At 41.4% G+C, this 14109-nt stretch overlaps 1 protein-coding gene across 1 annotated transcript; it reads left to right on the top strand.

Moving 5' to 3' along the window:
- Window positions 1-10255: 10255 nt before the first annotated feature.
- CREBL2 (cAMP responsive element binding protein-like 2) lies at window positions 10256-12927 on the top strand (the record flags this gene model as incomplete). The annotated part of the gene is made up of 3 exons (XM_010283092.1): window positions 10256-10453; window positions 11585-11732; window positions 12470-12927. Coding segments are annotated over 3 exons (348 nt in total), but the record flags the coding sequence as incomplete, so codon positions are not given.
- Window positions 12928-14109: the final 1182 nt, after the last annotated feature.

The following is a 14109-nucleotide window of genomic DNA, read 5'->3' as shown; positions in this document are numbered from 1 at the left end:
GGTGTGTGGGCGTGTGACGTAACACCCCCGCCTCATAGCGGTTACTAGGGAGCTGCGAGCGAGGTGAGTGCTCCTGCTAAAAGCTTTTTGAAATAAACGTCTCTGAAATCATCTCCTGAAGGCCTCTGGTCGCAGCCGGCTGGAAGGAGGGGTTGTCCCCTTCACTCTCTTCCCGTGCCGCACACAGCGGAGCACGGCGCTTGGATGCTGCTTCTGGCCTTTCCGTAAAGCTCCAGGCGTGGGCCAAAGGCTGGATACAAACCAGTGGCCTCATCGGGCACGGTGGATGGTGTCCCTGTGGCACCCTGAATTTCTTCGATAAATAGCAACTGTGGACAGATGGTAAGGTACTAGGGTAGGAGCTTGGGTTGCAGCCATGTAATGGGCGCTGGTGCTTTGATTCTTCCTGCCTCTTCTCAGAACAGCACCATGGCATCCCTGAAGGTACAAGTCTTCCATTTAAGCAGAACGAAACATCAGAAGATGCATGGGCAGCGCTGCCTCTGCCTGCTTGCAGCAGGGTGCCCCTAAAGCAGGATCTACAGGGCCTGTGTGAGGACTGAGAAAATAATGGCTGTGTTCGCTCAGTTCAGCGTTTTGTGACTGAAACTCCCGGTTGAGTTTGGATATTTCAGCTCACTGAGGTGGTGGTTCTGGTGTTACCCTGATTTTTGTGCCAGAGGTAGCTCCAGTCCCCAGGAGTGAGACAGGTGAAACTACACTGGAGGTGGGCTGTGAGGCAGCCATCTTCCGACTTGTAATAAATTCTGAGCTTGGCTTGCCTATTAAAACTGGTCATGGGGTAGTCACAGGCCTGTGCTACCTTGTCTGTTCTCAAGCCACCTGGTTTTCTTCCCGCTTGAATTTTACTAAAACAAAATTGCACTGTGTGCTGATCTGCCTTAATTCGAAGGAGAAAAATACTTGATATAATTTCTTAGGCAATAAATCTAAGAAACGTAGAAGTGATCAATAATTTAGCAGTACAAAGGATCCGCAGAATGGGTTGTTAAGTATATGTAAGGTTCATAATGATTTGCCAATTAACTTATATACTATTTGGTGTTATTGAGGCTTTGTCTGAAAGCTGCAAATGAGAGTGGAGAGATTCTGCATCACTGAAGTCAACAAAATGCTCATAACTGTGAGAACTGCATGAAAGTTTATGTAGTCAGGGCAGTAGTCTAGAAGATCCAGAAGATTTAATTCTGAAGACATGTATAGCTCATGACTATTAGCTGATTTTTATTTCTTTTAGTGTTAAGAACACTTCATTTCTCCTGAACCAGAACTAACTTATTTATAACAGATAACTTCCAGATTTTTCATTTTAAAAATATTTTTTGGTCTGTTGTTCTGTTTTGTGAAGTCCTGATAATCTGCTTTTTTTCTGAAACGTTTTTGGACACATTTACAAAAGAAACTAAATCTTTTCATCCATCAAAGATCATCAGAAGATCTTTGCTCTTTTTTTCCTTAGAAGAATTGGTGTCGAGTGAAGAAAAAAAAAATGCGGAGTGGAATATTTACTCTTCCTGTCTTCAGTCTCAACTACAGTTTCCTAGTATGCTGTTTTTATTTTATACATACTGCAGAGATACTTGTGAGGACAGTGACATTGAAAAGGATCCTGCCCAGAACTACTGGGTGTGGCTGTACCTAAGGAAAACTTTGACAAATCTTTGTTACCTCAGCAAGTTTTTTATTAGGTAATAATCTCAGGTGATATTGGATCCTCATATCTTCTACTGAAAATAGCCGATACTAGTTAGTAACTGCCTGCTGCTCTGAAAAGCTTCACTGTAGTTGTTTTGAAGGGCTGCAGTTTCCCTCAGAACAAGTTCACGAGACTGCAGGTTGCCCTGAAGGTTTGGTGGCTCCATTCAAGAGATGCCAGTTCTCTTGAGAGGGCTCTTCCCGTTGCATGTTGCGGTGTCAGGATGAGGCAAGCACTATTTATACTTCATTTTATAGCCAGCGTGGTCTTACAGCTTGAGCCGGCATGTCCTTGAAATCTTCTAAAAGTTCCAGAGTCACGTTTTCCTCCTAATTGAGAGGGTTGGCCTGTGTGATCAGAGAGTTTTGTCTGTGAATTGAGTAAGTGTGACTGAAGGGAATTTCCCTGTAAAGACTGAGATAACTAAATTACACGAGCAGTGAAGTAACCATTCTATAGCTGCATCCACCCAAGTTCAGTGTTTTCCTTCATCTACATGACCAAGAATTTAGAATTGGGCTTACATGCTGTAACGATTTCTCTAATTCTTCGTGCACTATTCTTTAGTCATACCTGGTTTAAGAGAGCATTAGAAAAATTGTTCATTGTAACATATTCTTCAAAATCAGAAGGAAATAGTAAGAAATAAAGGAAGAGGCAGAATATCTGAACATCAGATCTAGAAAAATTTGATGTTCCAATTTTAAAGGACGCTCTTAAATTATTCACACAGATAACCCCAACCAAACCCAAAATATGACCTTCTATTCTTTCTCCTATAGAGCTGCTCTGAAACTAAAGCTTGTTCCGGTACTGGTCTTCACTTCTTGCTGTGGTTTGAGCTATTGGTTTTGTAAAGGAAAGAGTTTAGTGACGTAGCTGTTCCCTGGCAATTAATCTCTGCTAAAGTAACACTTACGTACCTCTGAAGTATTTGGACTCAGGAAAAAGGGGAAATTCTGTCACTGTGATTTCAGCCTTTATAGGTGAAATTACTTGGTTAGTTTACAAGACTACATATAACTTATTATATATTTATGATCTACATTGTGAAGCAGGGGGTTTGTATTAGGGTAAGAAGTATTTTTCACATTTGTGTTAATTGATAAATAACTCTTGTTGGTAACCATTACAATACAGTTCTACATAGCTAACTGCAATCACTTATTAATTATAGAAGCTTCTATAGGGTACAATCTGGCAATAATGATGTGAGAAATTAATTTCTTAGCTTATGGATAGAAATGAGAAATAAAAAAAAAAATTCTTACCATTAGATTACTACTTTATTATTCCAGTGAAATTAAAAACAAGCAAACAAAAACCAAACCACCACTGTCACCAAAAAAGGTTGGGGTTGCCCTCTTTTATTACAAATATTCTTGTTCTTTAAGGAAAAGATAGCTTTAGTTTTCAAAAAGTTTAGATGAAATGTATTTTTCTTCAAAAATACACTTAACTGAGCCAAAACATGAATGAGTAGATTTAACTTTAAGAAAAAGTGCATTTTGGGGACAAATGTTATATTTAAAATGGTATTTTTTAATTTAAAATGGGATTTTTGAGGGGAAAAAAGTATAATGTATCATTCTTAGCAGTAGAATGTAGTAATTGATTACATTTTTGCCTGGGAATGAAAATTTAGTGAAATGGACCCAAGAGCTTTTTAAAATGCCTTGCTAGTTCAAGGCAGTTGCTTCATATGTGTTGGATATACAAAGAAAGGTAAAAAAGCAGCCTTAAGAAAACCTTTTGTTATCCAGTTCTGATGACAATAAAACAGTCCAGTCTTCAGATTTTTAAAAGAGTAGATCTCAATCTCTTGCACTTGTTTTTATTCCAGGTTAGTTTCTCAACTTTGAACAGACTGGTTCTTGGTTGTTGGCTTTCTTTTGCTTGCAAATGAATTGCTGCATCCTCTAAATGAAGAAGCAAATTTCTTTGTACCTGCAAAAGAGTCTGTGACTGCTGAAAGTCGGGTCTCCAGCTCTGATTGTTTGCTCTCCATCAGGCTGGTCCTGGTTCCTTGGGCAGGGATGTTGGTCTTGTGGTCCGACTATTTCTAAACTTCCTCAAATTTGCAATGTGTGAAAGTGGGAAAGAAAAAAAGCTTTTCAGGTACGGTCAGGTGTTTTCAGGTGTTAACTGAGTTTGAGACTGCAAGCCCTCGGAGAAACTGTTTGTATGCAGCATTTGTATTTATGGATCGAGCATCTGTCAATGTCTTGCTCTGGTGTCCATATAGCCTTTCCATTTTGGGGGACCACTTGGTGTTAGCACAGCAAAAGGCTGCACATGAGAAGTTGTGCTGCTTTCCCCACTGCCTAGCTTTGAAACATCAAATACCCGGCTGTGCGTGTTCCTGAGGGGAATTTTGCTATGTCGTAATTACAGAGATGGAGACGTCCCTTGGAGGGAGTGTGGTAGCAAGTCAGATGTGAAATCTTGTGCTCCAGATAGAGGACTTGATGGGTGTTCATTCATGACATGTCCTCTAGCACATCTCTGCCTGTGACCCTCGCTGTTGTGGGTGACGGGGATCACAAAGAGAGGGGTGATCTCCCAGGCAATCCTGGCATCGACTTTGAGGAATGCTTTGAACGCCGCAGCAGGGACTGAGAGCTAGTACAGAGAGCAAAGCGCGGGATCTGTTTTCATAATGACCTCAGACATTAAGGAGCTGGGTTTACTATGTTTTCACCCTTCAGGGCTTTGTCAGAGTATGCAGGTTTGCAGAGAAGTCTTCCACCCAGGATCACGTCTGAATGTAAAGCGTTCTCATTGCTGCTTGCTTGGAAATAGAAAACCTAAAGCTAGTTAGGTTAACTAGCTTTGATTATAATTTGAGATGTGCAATTTCAAATTGTAAAACGTTTTAACAAGTTGCTGCTCAGCATCGCTCAGATGATGCATCTGCTTTCTCACATTTTCAATGCGTCTGTCAAATGGATGAGCTTAAACCCTATAGAACAGCTAGGACAGCTTTATTTCACGTTTGCAGTGGGCTAGGAGGATATACGTGGTAGTGTTGACCGTCTCTGTTGCCCGTTTCAAGCTCTAACAGAGAGAGGTTTAAAGAAGTGCCTGGGTTCTGTTAGTATAAGCTGGAAGAACACGTATGGTGTGTTGGTGGATGCCCTTCCACATGTGAGGCTGTAACCCCTTCCTGGTGGGAAGAGGAGCACTTGATGATCCTAAAGGTCTTTTCCAACCTGAATGATTCTGTGATTCTATGACTGTGAACTGTTGAGCGGTGAGGTGGCATCTGGGTGATTGCTGCAGAGTCTAAGTAGTGATTCATACCCTGAACCTTAATGCTTACCCATCTTGACTTGTGGATGCCTGCATAGCAGTTTATGGAAACTTGGTATGTATTCCTAGCTTATGCTTTTTAAAAACAGACATTTCGGCAAAGATAGTCTTCTTTACACATCTGTGCTAAAGATTACATTCTTAGTAGATTAATGACTCTGCATGATTAGAGTTTTAGGATTAATTTCTCTTGACATATCTGCTTAAGACTTATAAAGTGTTTGCTCAATAAATAGTATATTTTTGGATCATTATTGGATGCATTTTGTCTGCCAGCGGAAGTTAACTAAATAATCTGTGTTAAGAGTATAAAATGTCATGCAATGGAGGAATAACCAGCATACTTTCTAGCTGAGTTTTGTACTGCTACTGTGAGTGGTATGCTGTGACTTAGCAGATCAGAAAACTTCATCTTTATTAGACTTATGACAAACTTCATTTGATTACTGACTTTGAGAAAATGTTTGCAAGTGTGAATAGGTTCCTCCTGCCTCCACTGTAATGAATGCAGTGCTTAGGTTTGTTTTTATTTCTTGCTAATTATTTTTATAGTTTTATATAAATTCTGTAGATGATCATCAGCTCCATGCTAAGTCAGATTCTGCAGCCGTCTACCTGCCCTCACTAACACAAACAAGGGTCAGCTTAAGATGATTTCCTGAGCTGGATCTCGAGTACTGGCACTTAAGAGCTATTTGTTTATCTGTGAATGAACTGAGAGGTGCTGGAAGATACTGAACTGCTCAACGTGATCAGCACTGCTGAACAGTGCTTCGGATAGCGTTGTTTTGATCTGCCAAATTGTCCAAAACCTGCAGATGTCACAGCGAGGCCAGCTTTATTACAATTCTCTATCCAAGTGTCTCAGCTCCTTGGGGGTGTGAGTGCTAGTAGCCATATTATGTATATATGTCTTTCCAAAGGAGGGCTGCTTCATCATGCAGTCTGGCAGTACTTCTGTGCAGATCTTCTCAATTCCCTTTTTGGGGGAGAGAGGGTGGTGGAAATAAAAAAATTCAGAGATCGGAGGGATTTTTCTATGTCGGAGCAAGTAACGGAAGCTATTTCCAATTCCAGGTCAAGAATGATGTTATGATCTAAGTACTGTATTAAAAAGGGGGGGGAGTTTACGTTTTTCTATTTTCTGAAGTCTTCAGTGAACTGCTGGAAGATAACTGAACTGCTCAATGTGATCAGCACTGCTGAACAGTGCTTCGGGTAACGTTGTTTTAATCTGCCAAATTGTCCAAAACCTGCAGATGTCACAGCTTGGTCAGGTTTCTGACGAATGCATGTCACTCTTAATATTTCTATGACAAATTTTATAATTAATGTTGTTCTGGGTATTGATTGCATATGACTCCCTGAAAAGCAACCAAATCCCTACTGCTGAATGCTAAGACCCCATCCCTTTATAAACTGCAGAGGAATACAAAGGGAATAAAGAAAAAATGTTTGCTTGCTTGTTTTTTCTTGGTCTGCTGCCATATTCAACATCAACTATCACTTCTGCTTTGTCTTCTTTCTGTCACATCAGCATAGCAACTGAGTGGGCAAACATGACGAAGCCAGGAAGATATGGCAATGTGGGATGGTGGCAAAGGATTTATCAGGCCTTTTTTCCCCCAGCTGGGTTGCTTTAAGGTTACAGCAGGATCTTCTAAATATTGGGGAGGAAAAGCTACTAAGGATGCAGGTTTTGATTATATCACTTACTAAACTAGCAGTGCAGGGTGATGCCTAATTGTATGGTGAACTCCAGTTCAGGAACCACAAACACAGTACGAGTCTTTTGGGCTGGTATGAAGGCAGATTATTACGTTATTGCTGCTTAAAGTCAGAGTTAAAAGGGAAGGAAGCTTTTAATTATTTCCACAGTCCTGGTGACTGGAGCATTGGCAAGCAATGACCCAAGAGGTACAAACCTTTTTTCTCCCACAAGAGAGCTTCTGTACAGGGTTGCTAAAGTGGTAAAAGATCTTGAGGGAGAGCGAGCAATTAGTACACCTATCTTTAGAAAGCTCTCTGGAGTGACTAAAGGGAAAGCAGTTAAGTGATAATGGTGGATCCAGGATGCCTTTGCAACGTGCAAAGCAGTCTATGCCGGTCACTAATTTCCTTGCAGACTACAATGTGCCTTTAATTGTTTTATGTCCACATATCTAGATCAGGCCATAAAAACATCTCTTTAAACTCAAGAGTTTGTATGAGCTCACTTGGTATCTTATTGGCATAACAATCCACTCTCCCTTTCCCTTTGTATGTTTTCTGTGTTGATGTGACCCCTTCCTTGAAAAAGGCATCAGCTACATATAAGCATGCACAAAATGCTTTAAAATAACAGGTCCTTAAAAAGAAATTGTTTTGAGGTTGTGCTGCTGGGTGGATTTAACTGCTGTGAAGCTGTGCTGCTTGTGAGTGCTTTCCAGTGCTGGTGCCTGCCCAAGATGCTGGCTGTGGAAAGGTTGCATGCTATTTCCAAGTAGTTTTAACTTGCTGGTTGTGCAAAACAGCGTGGTAGCAACTAATCACCTGCCTGATGTTCTGGTGAAAGGGCATGGCCGTGACACGTACAGGACTAAGGCTTGAGTTACTATTTTGTTCATACAGCAGTGTGTGGTGTGCTGGGACTCCAACCTCGAGTGCTAGCCCGCTCTTCTAGAGGGTCAGAGCTCAAAGAGTGGCGAAGTTTTTTTTTTTTTTTTTTGAGAGCTGGAGTGTATGTCTCTACAAGACCTTATCTAGCTCTTGAACTCAAAGATTTACTTTAAACTACCTTGCATTGGCACAGAAAAACCGAAGACGTTGAAAGTCTTTGAGAACTGAAGTACTTTGGCTGTGGTGTATAATGTAATACCCAGAAATCTTTCAAGTGCAAGTAGTAATAGATAGGAAATTATGAGTGCCTACGGCCCCTACTGGGAAGACTATGTGTATTTCTAACTCCTTCTGAGCTACAAGTATAAATCACACCTCACATAAATATGAGTGCTCAGAGCTGTACTTGCCACACCCAAAAGGGGACAGTTGCTTTCCTTTCTTTGGAGCTTCTTTCCCCCTTGGCCATGGCTGGTTAGTTTTATACCAGTTTGGTGAATATAGTATCTGAACTGAAAGATCTTAAGGAAACCACCTTGGTAGAGTGAATGAGTTACTCAAACTGTATTCAGTAGTTCAAATGTAAAAGAGATTGATCTTTTTCTTTGCTTTTCTGAATGTATTATGTTTGTTTAATTATCACAAGATGTCCATTAAGTACTTTCTGTTCCTCCATTTGCTTATGGTAGGCAGCTACTCCTGAATAAAGGAGAGAGTAGGGTTATGTTGGCATGTGATTGTTGACTCACTTTCCAAAGAAAGAATAGGCTCAATTGTATAATCCTTTTTTTTTCTTCATTCTAGCACATCAGTTCACTATGTTATTGTTTTTATTGCAGCCTGCTAAGTTTGTAGAACAAGTGACTTCTTTGAATGTCAAAGCTGACTTACTTTGTAGCATCACACAGTAGAAAGTGCCCTTTTTTATGATAAACTCTGATATTTTGAACACTGCCTATTAAAAAACGTACTGTCTATACACAGTATGGGGAAACCCTAAGCCAGCAGAGAAATTCTTGTATGTAGGTGTGTGTTAGGAGTGTTTCTCCACACCCCCTCCATTCAAACAATGTGATCAGAATGCAAATAAAGAGAAGCCCTCACTTCAGAGGGGAGGTGGGGTGTGTGGCTGACGTAATGCTTACAGGGTGATACTACCTAATGACCAGTGTACTAAGTTCAGACCATATTTAAGAGTTTCATGTGCCATGCTCTCATGTTAAGAGTAGAATATTTGGGTGGGGAAGCGTAAACACTGAGGAAACTACTCCTTTTTTAATTTATTTGTAGCAAGAAAAGCTTTCAAACCAGTAAAAAAGGAGCCACAAAGAGGGGAAAATAACTGCGAAATCTGCACTCAGTAGGACAAGAAACTAGGGGGGTACGTTTCTGCAAGGGAGATCCAAGTTAGGCACTGAGGGAGTTGAACACTGGCATAGGTTGCATGAGGAAGTGTGAGGAGACAATTTTGCAGGCTGTGTAATAATGTTTTGAAGGTAAACTTGGTCGAGCGGTTAGGTACTGGAATAGAGGCAACAGAGGTAGAACTCAGTGTAGCTGAGTAAAAATCCTCAGAAGATTCCTTTGAAAGAAATTGGGACTGAGGAAACTCAGATGGTTAGTGAGTAATTCTGACAAGCTTCATCTTTAGAGTAGGCTGAAACTGTGGTCATTTCATTGCAGCAAAACTGAGTTTTGGATTAAATTGATAAATTTTTTTCTTTCAAATTGAAGTGTTATATTACATAATATTTCTAGAGCTGGCAAGTGTTAGGGCAGGCGTTACTGGTGGTATTTAAACAGTTTCACTGCAAATTGACCATCATCTCTGTCTCTTCAATGTCCTAGATATCCTCCTAGATATCTGAAGTAATGTGTCTGGTTCTGGGCTCCCCAGTACAAGAGAGAAATGGAGACACTGGAGAGAGTCCAGCAAAAGGCCACTAAGATGATGAAGGGACTGGATCATTTCTCCTATGAAGAAAGGCTGAGAAGGCTGGGACCATCTAGCCTGGAGAAACGAAGGCTCAGGGGATCTCATCAGTGTACACAAATACCTGAAAAGAGAGGGTATAAAGAAGACAGAGACACGCTGTCTTCAGTGGTACCCAATGCCAGGACCAGAGGCAATGAGTACAAACTGGAACACAGGAGGCTCTGTCTGGATATCAAGAAATGCTTTTTTACTGTGTGGGTGATAGAGCACTGGCAGAGGTTGCCCACAGGCCTTGTGGAGTCTCCCTCCTTGGAGATATTTAAAAGCCATCTGGACATGGTCCTGGGCAGCCAGCTCTAGGTGGCCCTGCTTGAGCAGGGCGGGGTTGGACCAGATGACCTCCAGAGGTCCCTGCCAACCTCAGCCAGTCTGTGGAGCTCCTCCAGATCAGATTAGCAGCATCCACAACAGGACTGGTTAATCAGTGACTTCACTATGAAGTCATATGCTTCCCTTTTGTTTTTGATGCTATCACTGAAAACTTTATAGATCAGTCCCTTATTTCCTCTGTTGCTTCAGAATCAGTGAAAGTACATACAAGATTTTCTACCTGAGACACCTAGTAGGCAGAATGACATGGTTACAGCATTACCTTTGCAGAACAGGATCTCTACTGTAACGTTCCTTTCCAGGTGGTTGGGGGCAAGGTGAAAAAACCAGGCAAGCGAGGTCGTAAACCAGCCAAAATAGACTTAAAGGCGAAACTTGAAAGAAGTCGTCAGAGTGCAAGAGAGTGCAGAGCCAGGAAGAAGCTGAGGTACCAGTACCTGGAAGAGCTGGTTTCAAGCAGAGAGCGAGCCATCTGTGCTCTCAGAGAAGAGCTTGAAATGGTAAGAAACTATCATTTAACCTAACCCCAAATATTATTTGGGACCTGTCCTCATGGACGTTTGTTTGTGAAATCACTGTGACTGAGAGTGGGATTTGGCTAGCCGTAAGGTATCAAAACATCAGCAACAGATGCATTCAGCTGTTTGCCTACTTAGTGTGTTGAATATGAACCTCATGTCGCAAGTTATCTGCTGGTTTTGAACTGGAAGCCAGCAAAGTGCCATTGCACAGGAGTCTGTTGTCTTTGAAATGTTTGTTTTGGAAAACATCTGACAGAGGTAGAGGGTGGAAAGAGATGTGTTAAAATATCAGGGGGGAACATGTATCTACAGTGTGTCATTGCTTCCCACTGACCTTTGTCTCTGTTGGGGAGGTTGATTCTTGCAGCATACTCTCTGTTTAGATAGTTGCACAGCTGTCCCGTGTTCTAGTGTGTATAAGATGGGTGTCTTGGACAAATAAGCTGCATTCACTGAAGAGAATGTTTCATCAGGAAGTACAAGCTGAGCTTCTCAGGGATATTGAGATGCCATTGAAATTTCATTGGAGCTGAGGATATTTCCTTGACTTTGCATTAGGTTTGTTTGACTAGGCAGGGCTAATCACCGTAAGTGAACAGGGTTAGGATTGGGTGGAAAGTCAGCCAGCTTACCACAGGTTTTGCAGTGTGCTTCGGTTTTTGCCAATGAAGAATTTAAGATCAAGGAACTAGGAATAAGGCACATGTGTTGTAATGGTGCCTTTCACAATCAGAAAGGACCTCTTAATAGTCAATCAGCCCCAGAGTCATGTGAAATATTTGTTTTTAATAGGCCATGAACTGGAACGGTATTCTGGCGTGCTAGCAGCGAGAAAATGCACAAAGTGTTCCATGTTGTTTAATAATTACAGTATTGTGTCGTACTGCCACTGAGTAGCAGTTTATTGACTGACACAGGATTTACTGAGGCCAGGTATGCAACCATGGACACGTGCTTAGCTCATTAGTGCTCTGCAGTTTTGTAAGAGGCTTCAGCCCAGTAAATTCCAACCTTAAATGAATATACCGGAAGGTAAAGATTGCAGCTCTGTGTTGTCTGCTAATGTGATCCTGGCAGTTTGCTAATGCCTAATATGTTTGCGTATTTCAGTACAAGCAGTGGTGCATGGCGATGGACCAAGGGAAAATCCCCTCTGAAATAAAAGCCCTGCTAACTGGAGAGGAGCAAGGCAAAGCACAGCAGAACTCAACCAAACTTGCCAAGGCTGGGAAGACAGAAGCAAATGGCAGCAATCCCTGTAAGTATCCAGCCTATGATTAATTCCTATTTTGTTACGTCTTTTGTGGCGTAGGAGGATGGCTGTGGTGTAGGAAGAAACATAAGGATGTGCTTTTAGGCACAAATAGTTGATTGAAGCCAAGAGCTTAGTGGGTGGTACAAAGGCTCTGTGTAATGTTTACATGGATAACACGGAAATTACAGTAGCTAGGAAGCTGGGCAGTTATTTTAAAAGGCTCAAATCTTTTGTTTCACCAAGGCCTGTGGAGACCTGTGAAGACCTGAGACCTTAAAATTTTACAGAATTTTCTGTTTCCCTAATACAAGGTAAACAGAGCACATAAAACATAATTGACTTTTAAAAACTCCATCAAGAAAATGTTATTCTAGCTGCAAGCACTCAGAAGTGAGAAATGCTGGATTTGGGATTTCCTGTGGAGTCTTCTTTCTGCCTCATTTGTGCTTGTCCAGGGAATGAAATAAGGTTCTTTTGGGGATTGAAAGGTGAAAAGATCATATGATATGAAGTCATATTCCTGATACATACATGCAAAGGAACAGAGTTAAGGTGTAGCATTGGCAATTCTCTCTCTCACATCTTCTGATTTTGAAATAATTTCATGCTACAGGTTAAATTACACTTTACTGTAAATTAAAAAAAAAAAAAAAAGAATTCCTAGCTTTATGTTTTAAGAAACAGAGTGAAAACCACATTTGTAACTGTAACAATCTTCCCCCATGGTGCATCATTTGCAGGAGACCAATGCAGAACCTTCCGCACTGCAGCAGAGATAGCTTGATAGCTAGCAGAAGAATGCTGTTGTCAGAGAAGTGGATGCATCCCTGGGTGCAGGGGGAAGAATCCCAGTCTGCTGTCTTCTCTTTGCTCCTCCCCACATGAAACTCTTTGATTGTGGTGTTCCTAAGCCTGCATGGAGTGGGGTTTTGGGGCCTAATAGGCATTTGTGTAAGCGGAGCCTTGTTCTTACTTTCTCTACACCACCCTCCCCAAATACAGCTATGGCAGCTTTTGGGCATTCCCAGTAAGAGGTGGGGGCTGCTTGTGTGTCAGAGTCCAGAATTTGACTGGCTTTGCGGTCAGTAGTTATGTGGTTGGTAACTGTGTAGGAGTCTGAGAGGTTCTATAAAACAAAAGCAAGAGGAGGACCTCATAAGAGCTTTCCTAAAGGCAAATGGAGTACTGTAGGTCAAGGAGAAGGAACTGGGTCAAAAATTTTCAGTAAGAGGGTTTATAGTAATGTAATTTGTAACCTAAATGGTGTTGCTTTTAGCATCCTTTTATAATGCAGCATGTCTCTAATGTTATTGGGACACTTAGAGAGGTACTAGATATATTCCCTGCTTCTGCCCATACTTCTTTTGTAGGACGTATTTCCCACACCCCATGCTTCCAGTAAGATAGCTGAAGCACGGCCTTCCACCTTGCTTCCAGCAGTGGGACAACTGCCATCTCCTCCCACCCATCGTGCACTGCTACCTTTCTGTATCTACCTACACTTTGGGCCCTGGTATCTTTCTATCCTTGCAACTTAGTATGAATTCTGCTGTGCTGTCCTGGTTTCTGAGCCAAAGATAATGCCAAGAACTGGTAGCAAGAAAAACAAGTTGCATCAGTTTGGTTTTATGATAAGAGGGAAAAGTCTTGAGGGCAGGTCTACTCATCCCAGATGTTGACAGATAACCTGCCACTTTCCTTAGAGCGCTCTTCCTCCTGTATATGCCCTTTGTGTTCATATGATGCAATGTGGAGAGTGGAGCTCTCGGGATTTTTAGTGGGGGTTTTTCTTGCTTATTCTGTTTTGTTTGTGACAGTGTCTTTCTCTGTATTTTATGAAATGCATGGAACATTTTTTAATCTTATGTTTTCTTCTTTGTTTGACAGAATAAATACTATAATGAATGACTTTGCTAGACTCAATATTGCCTTCTTTTTGCTGAACTAATTGGGTCTGTTTAGCATTATCTCCATCCAGGATTAGTCGAAAGCACTGAAAAGAACAAAGTGCCATACTTCAGAGTACGGCACAGTTGTTTACAGAATTCCATTCTGAGCACTCTAAACCCATGCTTTAAGGATTAATATATAATTTATTCTCTAGACCCTCCACACATGTACTTAGTTAGCAATTACTAGAAATGTTGCATAGACATAGAAAACTGTTATGGAAGGTTAAATAACACTGAAGCAGAAATGGGGATGATGTGAGGGGTGTCGCCGTGTTATCTCCCCATGTCCCCCCATCCCCCCCTGTATTTTAAGCTCTGAGCTGCAGTTTGTCCTGAAAGATAGCAACAAAGCCAATCCACAAGTTTTGGGGTTTTTGTCTATGTTGAATGCTCATTTGTCCTTTTTCTGGATTCTATGGAGGAAAAAA

The sequence above is a fragment of the Phaethon lepturus genome, unplaced genomic scaffold (genome assembly GCF_000687285.1).
Source record: "Phaethon lepturus isolate BGI_N335 unplaced genomic scaffold, ASM68728v1 scaffold53422, whole genome shotgun sequence".
NCBI lineage: Eukaryota > Metazoa > Chordata > Aves > Phaethontiformes > Phaethontidae > Phaethon > Phaethon lepturus.
Note: the sequence above shows the minus strand (reverse complement) of the source record. Positions and strands in the feature narration are given on the sequence as shown.